The 20372-nt window shown below is 41.1% G+C and overlaps 1 protein-coding gene across 1 annotated transcript in view; it reads left to right on the top strand.

Annotated features, from left to right (window-relative positions):
- Positions 1 to 20372, top strand: part of CHN2 (chimerin 2) — a 340309-nt gene that overhangs the window by 157887 nt on the left and 162050 nt on the right. The window contains exons 2-3 of the mRNA XM_019958831.2: positions 7676 to 7714; positions 17107 to 17162. Of these exons, the coding sequence (XP_019814390.2) occupies positions 7676 to 7714; positions 17107 to 17162 (95 nt within the window). The remainder of the gene's footprint in view (positions 1 to 7675; positions 7715 to 17106; positions 17163 to 20372) is intronic.

Raw genomic sequence — 20372 nt, 5'->3', positions numbered from 1 at the left:
CTATTAGATGGGGTATGTGTATTGATGGAATAATGTCCACAGTTGACTTGGTATCAATTTTCTTTTTATTGTTTTTTAGTTTTATTTTATATTGGCATGTAGTTGACTTACAATGTTGTGTTAGTTTCACATGTACAGCAAAGTGATTTAGTTATACAGATACATATATATAAGCTTCACAAGAATTGTAGGATCAAATCTGTAATATAATATACTTATATCCATTCTTTTCCAGGTTCTTTTCCCAATTGATTACTACAGAGTACTGGGTAGAGTTCTCTGTCCTATACTGTCGGTTCTTGCCAGTTATCTATTTTATGTACAGTAGTATGTATATTAATTCATACTATGTATGTTAATTCCAGTATCCTAAAATTTATCCCTCCTCCCTCACCTTTCCCCTCTGTAACCGTAAGTTTGTTTTCTAAGTAAGTCTGTGAGTCTGTTTCTGTTTTGTAAATAAGTGCATTTGTATCATTTTAATAGATTCCACATGTAAGTGATATCATATGATATTTGTCTTTTTCTGTCTGACTCATATGACTGCTTTTCTTTCTATTTTATTTTTTCTTCCGAGATTCACAAGAATTGCAGGATCAAGCTTGTTATATAATTTTTTTTTCTTGCTGTCAGTTTATGTAAATTAGGGTGGATTTCCTGGCAAGGATGACAATGTGTCAGAGGCTGGAGGGCAGAGCTCCCTGCTCTAATCCCACCCCTTCCTCTGACTTATTTTATGACCTTGAGAAAGCCACTTCATCATTCTCATTTCATTTTCCTCATTTGCCAAATGAGGAAGGTGAACTCAATGACCTAGAAAACCTATTCCAGTGTTTAAAAAATATATGGTATCAGGCTATTTAAGAATATGGCAGATTTTTAAAAAATACTGTGTGAAATTGGGGCAAATGTGATGCTGGTGGGACAGTGTTGAAGGCAGCTAAAGATTTGTTTCAACAAATTAAAAATATTTTGTGCCTTGTTGCTTGACGAAAACCTCCTAACTGCACTTTAGTGGCTTGTGAAATGAATCTCTAAGACCAAGGTAATTATAGTTGCTCCACTGAAGCATGACAAATGGCCTCTCACTTTGGATTCTTTTATGAGAAAGAAAAACCTTCCGTGACAACAGCACTGGAGCTTAATTACAGCCTCCAGATCTGGGGGCAAGAATACAGATAGTTACTGACTGTAGCCAAGGGAGAGGAGACATGAGCCTGAGTTTACCTGGGAAGAATCAGGACAGGGTGATGTAACCATAACAACACAACAGCATTAGTGGGGCTTCATGGAGAACTTGCTATTTACCAGGCTCTGTCCCAAGAACTTTATATATATTAAATCATTTAATTGTCACAATAAACACAAGCAATCAGTTTTACAGTAGGTACATTTATTTTTTGGTTTAATAAAGATGAGTATTGGAGGCTCTTAAAAGAAGTTGGCTTAAAACTCAACATTCAGCAAACTAAGATCATGGCATCTGGTCCCATCACTTCATGGAAAGTAGATGGGGAAACAGTAGAAACAGTGACAGACTTTATTGTTTTGGGCTCCAAAATCACTGCAGATGGTGACTGCAGCCATGAAATTAAAAGATGCTTGCTCCTTGGAAGAAAAGTTATGACCAACCTAGATAGCATATTCAAAAGCAGAGACCAACAAAGGCCCATCTAGTCCAAGCTATGATTTTTCCAGTAGTCATGTATGGATGTGAGAGTTGGAGTATAGAGAAAGCTGAGCGCCAAAGAATTGATGCTTTTGAATTGTGGTGTTGGAGAAGACTCTTGAGAGTCACTTGGACTGCAAGGAGATCTAACCAGTCCATCCTAAAGGAAATCAGTCCTGAACATTCATTGGAAGGACTGATGCTGAAACTCAAATACTTTGGCCACCTAATGCAAAGAACTGACTCATTTGAAAAGACCCTGATGCTGGGAAAGATTGAAGGCAGGAGGAGAAGGGGATGACAGAGGATGAGATGGTTGGATGGCATCACTGACTCAATGGACATGAGTTTGAGTAAACTCTGGGAGTTAGTTGTGGACAGGAAGGCCTGGCGTGCTGCAGTCCATGGGTCACAAAGAGTTGGAAACAACTGAGCGACAGACTGAACTGAAAAGAAGTCGAGTAACCTGCTTCATGTCATTCAGCCAGTAGTTGTCAGAGGTACAGTCTGAGCCCCGAGAATTCCTTCATTTATTTAGCACATGCTTTTTGAATGTCCATTATATGCCATGCAACCTTCTTAAGGGTCAGTGAGGCCTAAGTGAATGAGGCAAAATTCCTGCTTGTGTAGAGTTTAGCTAATACTGGGATGAGGCCAGTAATAACAAGCCAACAAATCAATAAATAATTTCTGATGGTAATAAGTGCTATGCAGGAGAGTGGGAGGTGGGAGAAGGCTGTTTTATGTAAGATTGGCAAAGATGACCCCTGGGAGGTGAAATTTCAGTTGAACCCCACAAGATAGAGCAAGTCAGCCATGCAAAAGTCTGTTAGAGGAGAATTTTTACTTGGAGGGCCAACAGGAGCAAAGGCCAGGGGCCTTGCCTTGGCCTGGCTTGTTCTGGGAAAAGAGAGAAGACCAGTATGGTTGGATAATACGTGAAAAGCAGGGAAATGTCTGCGGTGGAGTGGAGAGGAGGGCAGGACTGGAGCCCACAGTATAATGTTTGTATGTATATGTGCTCAGTCACTCAGTCATGACAGACTCTTTGAGAGTCTATGGACTGTATAGCATGCCAGGCTCCTTTGTGGAATTCTCCAGGCAAGAATACTGGAGTAGGTTGCCATGCCCTCCTCCAGGGGATTTTCCTGACCCAGGGATCGAACCCACATCTCCTGTATCTCTTGCATTGCATGCGGATTCTCAACAGCTGAGCCATCACGGAAACCCATAATGTTTGTATTTTATTCCAAATGTAGATGAGAGACAATGGAGGATTTTTAACAAGGCAGCATTATGATTATCCAGTCTCTATGGACAGCTTTCTTCACCTTTATGTGACATTGCCAGCAAGGAGCAATCCAAAAGGGAGTAAGTGTTTATGTGTAGGGAAGGCTAAATGCAAGTTTAAAGGATCAGTACAACTCAGTCGTGTCCGACTCTTTGCCACCCCATGAATTGCAGCACACCAGGCCTCCCTGTCCATCCCCAACTCCCGGAGTTCACTCAAACTCATGTCCATCAAGTCAGTGATGCCATCCAGCCATCTCATCCTCTGTCGTCCCCTTTTCCTCCTGCCCCCAATTCCTCCCATAATCAGAGTCTCTTCCAATGAGTCAACTCTTCACTTGAAGTGGCCAAAGTACTGGAGTTTCAGCTTTAGCATCATTCCTTCCAAAGAACACCCAGGACTGATCTCCTTTAGAATGGACTGGTTGGATCTCTTTGCAGTAAAAGGGACTCTCAAGAGTCTTCTCCAACATCACAGTTTAAAAGCATCAATTCTTTGGCACTCAGCTTTCTTCACAGTCCAACTTTCACATCCATACATGACTACTGGAAAAACCATAGCCTTGACTAGACGCACCTTTTTTGGCAAAGTAATGTCTCTGCTTTTGAATATGCTATCTAGGTTGGTCATAACTTTCCTTCCAAGGAGTAAGCGTCTTTTAATTTCATGGCTGCAATCACCATCTACAGTGATCTTGGAGCCCAGAAAAATAAAGTCTGACGTTGTTTCCACTGTTTCCCCATCTATTTGCCATGAAGTGATGGAACCAGATGCCATGATCTTCGTTTTCTGAATGTTGAGCTTTAAGCCAACTTTTTCACTCTTCACTTTCACTTTCATCAAGAGGCTTTTGAGTTCCTCTTCACTTACTGCCATAAGGGTGGTGTCATCTGCATATCTGAGGTTATTGATATTTCTCCCGATAATCTTGATTCCAGCTTGTACTTCTTCCAGCCCAGCGTTTCTCATGATGTATTCTGCATATAAGTTAAATAAGCAGGGTGACAATATACAGCCTTGACGTACTCCTTTTCCTATTTGGAACCAGTCTGTTGTTCTATGTCCAGTTCTAACTGGTGCTTCCTGACCTGCGTATAGGTTTCTCAAGAGGCAGGTCAGGTGGTCTGGTATTCCCATCTCTTTCAGAATTTTCCACAGTTTATTGTGATCCACACAGTCAAAGGCTTTGGCATAGTCAATAAAGCAGAAATAGATGTTTTTCTGGAACTCTCTTGCTTTTTCCATGATCCAGCAGATGTTGGCAATTTAATCTCTGGTTCCTCTGCCTTTTCTAAAACCAGGTTGAACATCTGGAAGTTCACAGTTCATGTATCACTGAAGCCTGGCTTGGAGAATTTTGAGCATTACTTTACTAGCGTGTCAGATGAGTGGAATTGTGTGGTAGTTTGAGCATTCTTTGGCATTGCCTTTCTTTGGGATTGGAATGAAAACTGACCTTTTCCAGTCCTGTGGCCACTGCTGAGTTTTCCAAATTTGCTGGCATATTGAGTGCAGCACTTTCACAGCATCATCTTTCAGGATTTGGAATAGCTCAACTGGAATTCCATCACCTCCACTAGCTTTGTTCATAGTGATGCTTTCTAAGGCCCACTTGACTTCAAAATCCAGGATGTCTGGCTCTAGGTGAGTGATCACACCATCGTGATTATCTGGGTCATGAAGATCTTTTTTGTAGAGTTCTTCTGTGTATTCTCACCACCTCTTCTTAATATCTTCTGCTTCTGTTGGGTCCATACCATTTCTGTCCTTTATCGAGCCCATCTTTGCATGAAATATTCCCTTGGTATCTCTAATTTTCTTGAAGAGATCTCTAGTCTTTCCCATTCTGTTGTTTTCTTCTATTTCTTTGCATTGATCACTGAGGAAGGCTTTCTTATCTCTTTTTGCTATTCTTTGGAACTCTTCATTCAGATGCTTATATCTTTCCTTTTCTCCTTTGCTTTTCACTTCTCTGCTTTTCACAGCTATTGGTAAGGCCTCCCCAGACAGCCATTTTGCTTTTTTGCATTTTCCATGGGTGTGGTCTTGATCCCTGTCTCCTGTACAATGTTACGAACCTCGGTCCATAGTTCATCAGGTACTCTATCTATCAGATCTAGTCCCTTAAATCTACTTCTCACTTCCACTGTATAATCATAAGGGATTTGATTTAGGTCATACCTGAATGGTCTACTGGTTTTCCCTACTTTCTTCAATTTAAGTCTGAATTTGGCAATTAAAGGATAGAAGCTGATATTTCAGGTGAAAATTCTAGGTTTTTCACAGAGCAAGACTGAAATGAGCAGTGAGAGGCCATTTAATCCAGATTTCTAACTTCAGATAAGAAGCCCTTTAGGAGATCCAAGTTGAGTATCTGAAACCTGAATTAAGGAGACTACTTATTTAGAGGAGAACTTCTCTCAGCATGTAGAAAGATACACTTTTCAGTTCTGAATATTCTTGACCACTTCTTGGTCTGGGGGTTCTACTTAGCTTATAGAGTAAATCTCATCTAAAATAATAAAGACGTCTTTGGGTAGACGACATCTCAGGAATTCCTGCTACTATGCAGTCTGGTGTATGTGTATGTGTGTATTGGCTCTATATCTTTGAAAAAGACTTTTGAAGGTGTCATCAGTGTTTTAACATATAGGACCTGGCTTTTCTGGTGAGGTAGTATTGTATGGATGGTTCTAGAATTTTGTTGTAAACTCAGCAATATGATTTATTTTACTTGAGAGTTCTTTATAAACAAACACCATATTAATCCATTAAACTTGGTCTGTGTTACATATAGGATGGGCTTCCCAGGTGGCTCAATGGTAAAGAATCCTCCTGCAATGCAGAAGACACGGATTCAATCCCTGGGTCTACAAGATTCCCTGGAGAAGAAAATGACAACCCACTCCAGTGTTCTTGCCTGAAAAATCCCATGAACAGAGGAGCCAGGAGGGCTACAGTCCATGGGTCTTGAAAGAGTCAGATACGACTTAGCGACTAAGCAACAACAACATATAGGATGAAATTAATTGCTTGTTTAGGTTAAAAGCTCACTATTACATTGTCCACTTTGACTAAAGTATTAGGAGTTTCACTTTTTTTAGCAAACAAAGTTTGCATAACAACATAAACCATTATTAATACGTTGTTTTGTGTGTGTGTCTATGTGGCTGATTATCCATAGAGAGGTTCCTGACTAGGTAAGCCTAACTATCCAGATGTTTTTGTATGAAACTGTCTTAGGAGGTGTTTAGTTGCCTCTGTGACAGGATGGGCCCCAGAGAGTAAGTAATTGTGAAAGAATTTCATTTAAGCTACACAACTGTGATTGAGTAAGATTTGGGGGAATTTCACCACTGCAGTTTCTTTTTATGTATAGTAAGCATATTGGAGAAGGCAATGGCAACCCATTCCAGTACTCTTGCCTGGAAACTCCCATGGATGGAGGAGCCTGGTAGGCTGCAGTCCATGGGGTTGTTAAGAGTCGGACACGACTGAGCGACTTCACTTTCACTTTTCACTTTCATGCATTGGAGAAGGCAGTGGCAACCCACTCCAGTGTTCTTGCCTGGAGAATCCCAGGGACGGGGGAGCCTGGTGGGCTGCCGTCTATGGGGTCGCACAGAGTCGCACACAACTGAAGCGACTTAGCAGCAGCAGCAGCAAGCATATTTGTTCTTTAGGAGGGGAAAATTTCTCAAACTGTCTTATTGCATGAGATTAGAAAGTTTCTATTCCTTTTCATAAAATTTTAGTATGTGACAGCAACAGAAGGACAAGGGCACATTAGGCTGGGTGAGTGATGCTGTACACGTGCAAGGTGACAAAAACTGTTCCCTCATTGAAAAGTGCTGAACTAAAAGAACTCTTCAAAGTTCCCCAGCTCAATATTCTGTGAGTCGGGGAATGGATTTTTCCCTCTGGCTGTTTAAGCTGGAGTATGTTTTACCAAGACCTTAGCTATGAGCTCAGGAGGACTCTAATAACTCCATCAGAATTATAAAATCAGCTGTCAGCCTTGGGATTGTTGAGCTGACTGAACAAGCAGATTTTCTCCCATTGTCTGCCTTCTAGTTTGATGAATAACAGTTTCGTCCTCTCCATTTTGTTGCAACTCTTTTCCTCTGACACTTCTGATTGCTGAAAGGTTTTCTGGAAATTTCCTAGGTCACACACTGGAGTAAATTCAAGGACATGATGAGATTCCAATTGAATCATCAGTGTCTCTGCTGTCAGACCTAGTATTTTAGGAGTTCAGTTGGCTGAGTGGTACAACTTCCCAGATTTAATATTACATACTTGCCACTGTGCATCTTGCCCTCAAGTCTAAATAAATGGGCTAAAGGTCTGATTGAAATCTGTGAGATAAACTATATGTTTATTATGCCAAGTTAAGTAAATACTGTTTGAAAGGATTACTGGAGGGTACAATCAAGTTAATTGCTTTAAAAATCTTTTTTGATTTACTGGGCTCTATGAAAATGGTTAAGCAGTTGATTCGGTCATGGTAAGTGACCTGGACAAAGTGGTGTTGGGTCCACAAGGGTCGCCTTTCCCAATTCCTCCCTCTTGCCTGGAACTGTCCCGTAAATGAGCTGAGAGGACCCTTGGGACTGGAAGGCGAGGACTGCTGACAGTATTGTTCCCCCAGAGAAGACACATGTTGGCAGTTTGACATTCAAGCTGACGGATTGATTTCTTTCTTTTTGTTCTAGATGCTGAAGAATACCAGCCTCCAATATGGAAATCATACTGTGAGTATCTAAAATGAAAATCTCCTCAGAAGTCTTTAGCAGGCCTGCCTTTTGAACAATTTTTGCTGTTGATTTAGTGCACACACAGACTCCCTCATCACAGCCCTGCAAATCCAAATTTCTTTTTCTACTAAGGAGATATATTGGTCAGAGAAAATAGAAAGAGCCCTCTCCCCTGGAGAGGACCTATGAGAGCCAGCTGCCATGACTCACTTAGGAATGCTTAGGGAAAAAAAAAAAAGATGGATATTCTGACTCTGACTTTCTTCAGGGCACTCCTTGTCTCCCTTCCTTTCCTCTTTCCTTCCATCCTTCTTTCCTTTCTTCCTTTTTTTCCACAGCTGGTCATCAAGGGTAAGTATGTTGACTTCCATGAATTATGCTCTTGACTGTTTATCCTATATCTTAATATCATATGACATTTACCACAAAAAATTAACAGATAGGGAAGAATAATGTTTGGTCACTAACGGTGACTCCTTAGAAACAGGGTTCATTATCTGATCATCAGTCATCAATCTGACTCCCCTCATGAAGGCAGGCACTTGTCATCATCTCAAGCTCATTTTCTCTTTCCTTAGTATCACCCGCCTAAGTAATTCTCCAGTGAGAAAGGGGAGGGGTATGGTGTGGGGAGACCCCAGGAGAATAGGCTCTTGTTCAAGCTTTGCTTCTAGACAATAGTGATAAGGAGAATTATTTCTGTCGTTACTGATGTTGCCCTTGTGTCTTCTGTCCGTTGAGACCTGCCATGTACCAGCTACCATGCTAGCTCTGTGCCTGAATTCCCAAATCCCATCTTAGCCCTCAGCAATGGGTGCCATTCTTATCCCCATTTCACACACAAAGGAACCACAGATCAAGGAGGTTCAGTAATTTGGCAAAGGTTTTACAGGAAGCATTACTGGGGCATTCAGAGTGGAACCCAGAAACAAACCTGACTCACAGCCTGCAAGTTTTCAGGATTTTTTTCTTTCTATTTCAAATTGATACATAAGGACATAAAGTATATACATACACACAGACGCAGACAGCATATACCCGTGTGTGTATGTATCTGTAACAAAAGCAAAACAAAGCTACATAAAAGACAAACATTAGAGAAATACATAAAGCTGAGAGTAAAAATCTCCCATAAACCGCATACCATCCCCACCCCATATTCCACTCCTCCCTTCCAATCGCTGACCACTGTCCATTTTGGAAAGCATATCCTTCCAAGTGTTTAAAATACACATGCCTGATATTAAGGCATTTTTGTGGTTGGTCCCTTCTGTGAAAAATGGGTTTATGCTGTACCCGGTGTCCTTCAACTTGCTTGTTTCACTTCACAATTTGATCTTCCCATGTCAGCATATAGAGAGGCTCCTCGTTCTTTATTACACGAGTCTGTTCTTCCATCTGTGAAATAAAGGGGTTGTGCTGGGTCTCTAAGGGCCCTTCCAATCTAATGTTCTGCATTCTCATCTTCTATTTTAAAAGGCAGTGCTAATGACTAAGTAATTGGATGTTTTTGTTTGTTTGTTTCCTAATGGAGTGTGAAGTGCTCTGACAGTAAATCAACCAAATATCTGTAGTGAGAGGCATTGGGAGGGTCGCATGACTTACTGTTCCTTGCTCACCTTCTTGCACACAGCCTTGCATACGTTAACTACCCAATAAATATTTGTTGAGTGAATGCCACCACAGAGAGCTTTACTGAAGCGAGAAGATAGCACTGGCTCAGAGTCATTTCGCTTTTCCAAGAGACCTTGGGACACCCAGTGCACCTCTTAAAAGCACTTTTATGTTTTAAGGAAGCCCAGAAAAGGTGCTATTTATTACGTGTTCATACTATTAAATTTACCAGAGTGTATTGGTTTTGATTTTTTGGATCTAACCAAGTTGTGTGTGTGTGTGTGTATACTTTGCACTAGAATCATAAAAATTTAGATACACAGAAGGGACAGTTGAGGCCATTTAATACAAACCTAATGACATATATGAATTTCCTCTTTATTATACTCAGCTAATAGTCATCCAGGCTCTATTTGAGAGTCTCCAGTGATTCAGAGGAGAAGGCAATGGCACCCCACTCCAGTACTCTTGCCTGGAAAATCCCATGGACAGAGGAGCCTGGTGGGCTGCAGTCCATGGGGTCGCTGAGGGTCTAACACGACTGAGCGACTTCACTTTCACTTTTCACTTGCATGCATTGGAGAAGGAAATGGCAACCCACTCCAGTGTTCTTGCCTGGAGAATCCCAGGGACGGGGGAGCCTGGTGGGCTGCCATCTATGGGGTCGCACAGAGTCGGACACGACTGAAGTGACTTAGCAGCAGCAGCAGCAGCAGTGATTCAGAACTGCACCCTGCAGTTCTGAGGGGAGGATGCCATCAGCAGGGCCATCCACAACATCAAAAACACAGGTACTACTGAGAATTCTCTTTGGTTGTCCTGAATCCACTAATTCTTTGAGTTTCGATGTTGGACTACTTATAAGCTCATCTAATACTCATTGCCAACTCATGCTACTCCTTCTTATTGTCAAGTTTATCATCTACTCATTTGGTCTTTTAGCAAACGTACATTATAAGCATTAGGAGAAGCACTAGGAATCAACAGTAGCTAAAAATGTGGTCCATGCTTTCCTCAAATTTACAGCCTAGAAAGAAAGACAGATGTAAACCAATTAATATGCAAATGGACTGAAGCAACAATATACTACTCCTCTCCCTCCTGGGATTACAGAAGACTTTCTAGAAGAGGATAAATCTGCATGTAAGGTCTTAAAAGATAAACAAGAAGAAATTGAGGGCCTTCAAAACTTCATGAGGTCCATGTTAATATACAAATATGCTAAAACAATAGCATTTTCCATATCTGAAAATCCAATTAACCTATCAGAATATGAAATTTGTTTGGTTTTAAATAACTTATTGGTAAACACCAAGTGTTTCTCTTTGGAATACTCACAAACCATCCTTTGAGAGATTAATTTTAGGTGTTGATTCAAACTCATTAACGTATCATTTATGGAGTCTATAATTTTCCATCACACAATTAATTTTTCAACTCCAGTGATTATTTGGTACTTTGAAATTTCTCATACATTTGCTGGATGCTGTTCATTTTTGCCTCATTATAGGACTTGATTTAAAAATTGGTTGTTTACAGTGATTATAGAAGTATATAGGTGTGTCTTTTCTTTCATTCATCACCTATTGTTGGTTTTAATATTGACTTATTTGATACTAGATTCTTATTATGAAGCTTTTGTCCCAATTATAACATTATTCCTAAAAGAAAATGAATCTACTTCATAATGATCCACATTAAGAAGCTGTTTTTAAGTTTTAATGCTAATTGCAATGCTCTTTCATACAAATAACAGAATATTCCACTTAAACACATTGATTGACATAAGCAAAAAGTTGAGAGGCACTGGCTTTAGGCGAGACTCGGTCCAGCAACTCAAAGACATTATTGGAGCCCAGTGCGTATATCTTCCGTTCTTGGTTCTGCTTTCCTAGGTTTAGCTCCACGCTTTGTAGGCTTTTCTCTTTTAACCCCCAGAGAGCTACCACATTCGCATCCAAAAGCAACTAGCAAAGAGATAGTCTACTTCAAACAAAAGTATTAGAATTTGTTTCAGTCTGAGTCCCTTTGCTTTCCGCCTGAAACTATCACAACATAGTTAATCATCTGTAATCCAATACAAAATTCAGTTTTTTAAAAAAGAGAGACTATTGACACCCAAATTCAGCTTTGGTGTTAGAGGCAATTAAATTTTGTTTGGTAATTGCTTTCCTGGGTATTTGGGGCTTCCCTGGTGGCTCAGAGGGTAAAGCATCTGCCTGCAATGCAGGAAACCCAGGTTCGATTCCTGGGTTGGGAAGATCCCCTGGAGAAGGAAATAGCAACCCACTCCAGTATTCTTGCCTGGAAAATCCCATGGATGGAGAAGCCTGGTAGGCTACAGTCCATGGGGTCACAAAGAGTCGGACACAACTGAGCGACTTCACTCATTGACTCACTCACCATTGTCAATGTGCCCAGGAGAGCAGTGCTTTCTATAAATCATAAAGTAACAAATATTACAAAAAAAATTGTGTCTCAGCCCTATTTGATGTGAGTCCCCAACCCTGGCTACATGACTATGGTCAGAGAGTTGGGGTACACTAACTGCCCTAAACCAATCAGGGCACATGGCTGGAACTCAAGAGGGTTCACTCCTATGTAATCTCCATGACTGGAAACTTTGGAATATGGTTGGAGTGGGAAAGATGGAAATGGATGCCTAGAAGGCAACCAATGCATGTCTGATTTAAAATCAGCTCTCTCGATATTTTATATAAAGTAGATTGCTCATTCGTTCAACAAATGCATATTAAGTCTTTGCCTTAGACAAGACTGTGTGCTTTGATCTATGGGGCCACAAGGATGAAAACTCCATCTTGACTCAAAGAACAATGATGCTACATGCTTAAGTTCTTGCCTTTTCTGCTCCCCCATTTTTCTTAGAAGCTAATGCTCTTACTTCCATAAGAATAATCTTGCCTCAAAGTATCGTCTATCTACATGTAGTCCTTCATACTCAATACCATACCCCAAAACATTGGCAAAGTTACTGAGAAATATTTGGTTTCAATTAAAAAAAAAAAAAGACTATTTTCAAGTTTAATTTAAAAATAAAATAAAGCCACATTCTAAATTTTCAGCCAGAACTGTATGAAGTGCATGCCCTAAGCAGACGAGTTTAAAAGCCCACCACCATGGGTATATTCTGAAAGATTTTATTGTTTAAGAGGCCAAGTGCCAATTAGGCAGCAGATGCCATGGCCAGCAGCTCTCCCCAGAGACTCCCCTGGGCAGCAAGTAAGGCAGTCACAGCTTGTGCCTGTTTTTCTAAAGAGAAGTGTAGAACCTCCAAATTCTGGTCCACAGACCCCCTGCATGAGAATTACCTGAGGAAAGTAGTTATAATAACTATTCCTCAGCCTGACCCCAGATTTCTGAATCAGAAGAGTGGAGAATCTGCAATTTATCACACTCCACAGGTGCTTCTCATGCACTTAGGCCTGAGACCCCCTGATTCAAGTCTCCACAGCTTCATCCTCAGATTTTTCAGTGTGCCATGGACAAGAGGAGAAAACTTCATCCCAAGCAAGACTGGACATTCGTTAGCAAGACAAAGCCTGCACACAGCAGTCTGGAGGTGGGGTTGAACCAAGAGGCCATCGAAGCCCCCACCATTGGTTACTCATATCCATGAGTTCTTTCCTATGAATACTAGGAAGTCATCGGCGAACAGGGTGGCACTGGCTCAGTGTCACAGCCAAGTGTCCAGGTTTGGCTCCTGGGTCCACATGCCTTCTTAAGGGACTTGAGGCTGTTAGAGGACATTGCTGCAGGGTCTGTTAAGAGCTGATGGGTCTGGACTGGGCTTCACATCACCCAGGCCATGGTTTTCACTTGGCATCCATGGGAAGATTGTGTTACCAGAGGATGAGCCAAGTTTTTTTTTTTTTAATTATTAATTTTTGGCTGCACTGGGTCTTCATTGCTTCACGCAGTTTTCTCTAGTTGTGGCAAGTGGGGGCTACTCTCTAGCTGCAGTGTGTGGGCTTGTCATGGAGGTGGCTTCTCTTGCTACAGATCACAACCTCTAGAGTTGTGGCACATGGGCTTAGTTGCCCCACGGCATGTGGAATTTTCCTGGACTGAGGATCAAACCTGTGTCCCTTGCATTGGCCAGGCAGATTCTTAACCACAGGACTACCAAGGGAGTCCTTTTTTCTTCAGTTTTCTTACTGAAGAAAAAAGGTTCTCTCAGTGAACTCTTGATTTCTCAAACTGCTTCAGATTTCTTGGGGAGCAGGGATTCCTCTTCTCTATCCCCAAGTTTCCTAGTGACCATCCCCTCACCCCAGTCAAATAGCCTATTCCAGTGCTCAGGGTTCTCTTCTGTGTGTAAGGGCCCATGGCGGGGAAGAGCCTGGGACTGATCTGAAACATTGCTGTAGAAGCAGATTCCATCTTCTTGCCCTTTAGTACACAAAATCACCCAAGAAGTGACATTTATTACTGCATTCTGCTTGTGATGTGTGTTTGTTCAACAACAACAAAAAATTCAAGAAACTACATTTTCAAGATTACGTGACATGTTTCAGTTACATTAAATGTGCCTCACGGATATTTGTTTTGTTACAGCCAGTCTTGAGAAGAAGGGACAGGGACTGAAGCTAAGATAGAGTCTAAGGCCCTATTTTTTTTCCCTATGGCTGCCATTGCAATTGGTTGTCATCTAATTATCTTTATAGAGACATAGAATCCAGATGGCTAACAGGCTTTGTCAGTTTCTGTTGCTTAGAACAGCACCCAGTAGATCTTGTAGCTCACTGAGAAATGGTGATTGATTTCTGATGTGTGCAGCCCAGGGACCAGCAAGGAGAGGTGGCATCTCTGGCTTGAGGAGTTTTCAGGGACCCCCCTCAAAGTTACTCCTGGCTGGAGTAGGACAAACGGCTGTTTCCATTTGTAAGACTGGTGAACAACCACACTTCTCTTTACTCAGAGAATCCCTAGAGTATACAGCTATAGGCTGTAGTTTGTTGACACAGGAGAGGAACTGTCCCTTACATTTCCTCTCCTGTAACCTCTATAACTGTTAATAGCATCTCAATCTTTCCATCTTTCCAGGCCCTTTCCTCCATTCCATTTGCAATCAAACCCTGCCAATCCTCCTTGGCAATCAACTCCCTTCTCATCTGCATTTCCACCAGTGTTGTCCTGACTTACACTTTCAAGATCTCCTTTACATACAATGAAAATACTCTTTTGTTTCCCTGGGCTTCCCACATGGCATTGGGGTAAAGCATCCACCTGCCATTGCAAGAGATGCAAGAGACGTGGGTTTGATCACTGGGTCGGGAAGATCCCCTGGAGTAGGAAATGGCAACCCACTCCATTATCCTAGCCTGGAGAGCCTGGTGGGCTACAGTCCATGGGGTCACAAAGAGTCAGACATGACTGAGCAACTAACACTCTCACTTTCACTTTACATGTGCCAAACCCGGTTCAAAGCACTGAGAATCCCACTGTGGACAGTCCCTGCCCCCAAAGAGCTTATACTTTAGTTAAGGGAGACAGCACTCAAAGTAGACAAATACACCGTGTTGATGGTGATGAGTACCGTGAAGAAACATGAAATGGTGTAAAAGGGAGCAGAGTGGGATGATGATGTGGAATTTTATCCAAGCTGAGCATGTCAGGGAAGACCTGAATGAAGGAGCGGGGAGGGAGCCATCTAAACGTCTTGGGAAAAGGCAGTCCAGGTGGATAGAGTAGCAAGTGCAAAGGCCCTGAGGCACAGAAAAACAAACCAGGGCTTTGGAGTCAAAAGGATCCATTTTAGCTTGATGCCCTGGGGCAGATATTTCCCTTCTAGGCACTTATTTCTTCATATAAAATTGAGAATGATAATGATATGTTCTTTCTTCTGAGCTCTTGAGAGGATTCAATAAAACATTGTTCCTGGCATGTAACGGGCACTTGATATGCTGGTTCCCTTCTCTTCTCCCTTCCCCTCCATTCATCGCTAAAGCCTCCAGGTAATGCTGACTGTGGTATCTGTTTTATAGCCGGTGTTCAAATGTTTGCTGATATGAATTACAAAGGTACACATAGCTAAAAATGCTTCTCTCTTATAACAGCTGTACTTCCTTCTCTACCTTCAAGGGAGGCATTAAAAATGGTGTTCACAAAACCGTCCCAGCCATGCCCCCCACATATAACTGCTGGCTTCAAAGGGCGCTGGTGATAGGCAGATAAGAGGAGATAAGATTCTCTGGACATGGGTTCTATAATTGCTCGTGAGCTCTGTGATTCTAAGAGATGCCCCGTTTGGTTCCCTTTACACTCATTAACAGCAAAACCCTGCTGAAAACCAGCTAGTTGGTGTTGGGGTTGATCTGAGAGGAATAAAGGATTCCATGAAGGCTCTCTCATCATTTAAGGAGAGTGTGGACTTTACTGGGATTGTCAATAGAGTGTCCAAAACTGTTTCTCTATCTTTAGCCAATTCTTCCTCATGTTTCCTCCTGTACGAGAAGCCTTCTCTGCCCTGTCCCTTACACATGGCTATAGTTACTATTAAGTGTCACAGGCACCATCATTAGTATGGGCAACCTAAGCTTAGAAATGGGATGAATTAAAACCATCTTTATGAGAGTTAGATGATTTTTTCTCTGTGAGAAAGCTGAGTGGTCTACCCTTAATTAGGTAAGAAAATAACCATTTTGAGCTGAATGCTTTGGGGAGCCATCGATACAAAATAAGTTCCATCATTTCTACCTCTGTTTCCACATGACTATCTGTCTTTCAATTAAAATTTCTTTTTTTATTTTTAGACCTAAGAGTAAGCCAGAAATTTTCACTTCTCTTATTACATTTTCTAGAAAGACTTTATACAATTGAATTTTTAACCTTTTGTAGATGTATTTATGATATGATTCATAGATTTACTCAACATTAATTATTCCCTCTTCACGACTCTGAAGATAACATCAAGTAGGTTTATTTTCAGCTCCCATTTCCGTGAAAGTAAAACTTTAAGGTACATGCACAGCTTTTCCTCTTAAGAAAAGTAACCAAACCAGCTAAGCGGCAGAAAGCCACTCATCATAGTTTAATAAATCACAAATAATAGTCTGATAAATTATATTTCTGTATACAATTACCTGCTTTCCTCCATGCCTCAGCCTGAAAGTCTGTCTTTTATACAGGATATAAGAGAGTTGTTATATTTAAGATACTGAAGGGCCCAAGAAAAAGGAATGACAATGGTTGGAAAATAGTCAAGGAGCTAAGAATCCATGGTGATGGGCAGGGCAAAAATGGAACTCATGAAAAAAGAAATGACTTGGGGCCTCATTCACTCACAGAATCAATTGTATCTTTGTCTATAACTAACATTTCAGAGAATGCCACTTGTCTTCTAAGGCCATTCTTTCCCTGGTATTCTCATCAGCATTGAGACAGAGGGATCCCATTATGTGATCTTACTACTTAGGTACTCACAAGTAGAATTTCATCTTTAAAATTGTCAAAAGAATTTTAGTCTTATCTAGTCTTCCAAGAAAGCTATAACATGAACAATGCCAGTAACAATTATGCAACTAAATTGTCCTTATGAGAATTTTAAAAAATCAATTTTGCCAGTTTATATTCATTGTGACTCATTTCCATATAAATGATCTGACTTTATTCTGTCTAAAAATAATTTGTTTTTTGGTTGAGAAATTTGCAGTTCTTGAAAGGTAGTTAGGCTGAGCTATTTGAAGCCATGTTGGTATGTGCTGGTTTTTTTTTTTTTTTTTTTAATTATAATTCTCTCTTTTTCTGTTTGGCAGTGTATCAGTTACAGCAAGAGGCCCCTCGTCCCAAGAGGATCATTTGTCCTGGGGAGGTCAGTACTCAGCTATTTCCAATACACCTCATTAAATATGATGAATGGTCAGCACTGTGTTCATATTGGAGAGCCTTCAGAGTTACTGAGAGTTGATTTCTATTAATGTTTAAATGTCATCAGATTTAACATCTAAATAATCTATATTTTGAAATCGTGTTATTTGAAAAATACTAACTTGTAATAAGAAGTCTTACATTTTTCACCACTGCAGAGGTAAATTAAGCATCTTTTTGTAAACTCCCCAAAATGTGTATTCTGTTTTTTCTTTGCTCCTGCAATTTGATACTTTTATTGCTTTTTTTATTATGAAATGCTTCCAGCAGAGAAAATGCAGAGAATGATAAATATCTGGACACTCTCAACACCCATATTTAGCAAACCCCTATGCTTTGTCATATTAAAAAAAAATCCCTATGAGAAGAGTGACTGCGTTTTTATTCTTGGAGATAAGCTTAAAAATATATTGACTCATAAAAATGCTTCCTAGCCATAGAACTTTCCCTGGCCCGCTTTTACTTGTCAGTTCTCTTATCATCTGATGCCAGCAAGATTGGAAAGGCAAGATGTTTTCTGGTTTTATGCTGACCAGTTGCTTTAATAGCCAGACTAAAATCCTTCAAACAAAGGTCTATGGGTCCTTGCTTGGTTTTCTTAGTATGATTTTGCTTAAATACAGAGTAGCAAATTTCTTTTAAAGCTTCACATCTGCCTGATCAGGGGGGGAAGACTCTTAATTCCAATAACCTTGAGAGTCATCCTTGACATCAGGACTTTCTGGCAGACTGACTAGATCTGTTTTTTTAATCTGTCTCAAAGACTTAGGTACATATGTACCCACAACCAGAGCCAACTTACTACTGTTTCATAAATGCTTCTACGGGAAGTCTTACTTCTGTGGAAAGGCACTGAAGTTCATCGAGTAGTCTGAATTTTAATAGAGTGAATATTCTCATCCCAGGAGTATCACTTGGGAGGAGAAAATATTTGATCTGAAAGGAAAAATTCAGAATGAGGTCAGATCTTTATTTGGTGGTATGGTCTTGTCTGTCACTTACCCTGCTGACTGATATCCCTTGGTTTTTCAGTAATATCCAAATAAGAGAAGATTGCGATAAATAACAAAATTTTTAATGAGAAGTTTTAATTAGGGTATTTTGGGTGGGCATTAAGAAACAAGTTATTAAAAATTCCTTCAGTCCTACCTTATACTTTATACTACTACTTTATAGTATACTTTATACTTCATATAAAGTTTATACTTTATACTTAGTATTTTGCCATCAGAAAAAAATATAACCATGTATAGGGAGTTAGAGAACTTTCAATGTCTCTATGAAAAGAATGTTTGTGAAATTAGAATTCAACGGAAGTCTCTTCCTCACTCTCTCAGTTGCACTGGCTCTTTGTGACCTTCAGGACTGTAGCCCACCAGGTTTCTCTGTCCATGGAATTCTCCAGGCAAGAATACTGGAATTGGTTGCTATGCCCTCCTCCAGGAGATCTTCCTGACCCAGGGATTGAACGCTAGTCTTCTGTGTCTCCTGCATTGTAGGCAGATTCTTTACCCACTGAGCCACTGGGGAAGCGCACAGTCTCTTCCTAGAGTTATTAATAAAAAGTCTACTTGCAAAGTCTGGCACCAGAACTCGTAACCCAAGGAGATAGTAAATGTTCATTTGTTCATTTATTTTATATGTGTGTATTATATATAATATAGAGGGAGCCTACTCTGTTCTGACTTTCATCTAAGTGTTGGGAATACAGCAAAGAACTTGGCTATTGGTATCTTGAGATTTTATTAATTGCATGTAGTTAAAGGTATATTTAAGATATTATCTGTGTTTTGGGGTATAAAAGAGAGAAAGAAAGAGAGAATAGAAAGAAAGAAAGAGTCCAAGCACTTCTTTGTTTCTCAAAATCTTGGAATCATGTCCATCATCCTATAAGCCAGGTAGAAGGTTAGCAGTGGAGATGAGTGGATTCAGATTAGCTTCATGAAGGCTCTTCACAGAGTTCTGCTTAAACTCTTCAGATATCCAGTGGGCCGAGGGGCCACTGCCTGTTTCTTTAATGTCACACTTGCATCAGAAGGGAGTGCCCCAGAGGCCTTAGCAGAGCAGAACTGTGTGCCATGAGCCACCACCATCTGCTATGACTGAAGGATATGGCTCACATGCAGCCGTTTTCTTCCTTCTCTCTTGTCTTCTAAACCAAGCTTTTCACCTTTTGACATTTATCAATCTGATTCATTAATAAGTTATGTCTGGTGGATGCTGGATTCCTAGGTAACTTTGCCCCTAGGAATTCCGTATCTCATTTCTGCCACGAAACCTAACATGAAATGGACGTTCATGGGCTCTATTTCCTCAGCAGGTGGCGCGGGGCCCATCCAGTCAGGCAGGTGTCAGGCAATAAAGGGCCGAAAGTGCTGGAGCGACAGGTGCTGCTGAAATGAGCGCCAGTGTAGCTTCAGGGCCCTTTGTCCTTCCATGCAAATAATTCCTGCACACATTGCTCAGTCTCCCAGGACTTGGCCTCCTCCTAGTGAAGGCCCCTCTTGGATGCTGGGGAAGCCATTGCTTCTGCTGCAGAGGATGTTTGAGCAGACAGCTCTGTGCCTTGTTGTACACCTGTGTGCTCAGGGGGCGTGCCTAATGAAGACAGAAAGCCTTTCAGCTTGAGTGTGTGGCCAGAGAGACTGAAGCTTTATTAACATATTTACATGAAGCCGCCGTAAAAGCTGTTTCTTTTGAAAACCCTTCTCCTGTCAGCCACCTTGTCCCTGGCATGCCACACCGGCCATGTTGCTCCAACACACTCCATCTCTTTTGTTTCTCTGATGACTAATAACCTCCCAGGCTGTGGGCCTCTCTCAGGTCTGGGTCCTCCCACTGAATGCGATAAATTCCACATTAGAGCACCAAGCGAGTCTGCAGTTACCAAGTCATGGAACACTGTTGTTCAAGGGTTACAGACACAGGCCAACCTGACTTGCATGCTTGGTGGCTCTCGATGAATACTGACCACCTAGTGGACTTTGTTGGAGAAGTAGCAAGGGTACAGACTGATTGAACAGGTGAAATCCAGTAAGCTTTGCAAACCCAGGAAGGGGAGCCTGGCTGCACAGTCACTTGAACTTGTCTGCAATCCTTGTTCTACCACTTTCTAGCTACTTGAGTTAGAGCCAAGCACCTACTCTTCTCCAAG

This window comes from Bos indicus, chromosome 4, assembly GCF_029378745.1.
Source record: "Bos indicus isolate NIAB-ARS_2022 breed Sahiwal x Tharparkar chromosome 4, NIAB-ARS_B.indTharparkar_mat_pri_1.0, whole genome shotgun sequence".
NCBI classification, from domain to species: Eukaryota; Metazoa; Chordata; class Mammalia; order Artiodactyla; family Bovidae; genus Bos; species Bos indicus.
This window is presented reverse-complemented; position numbering and strand designations above follow the sequence as displayed.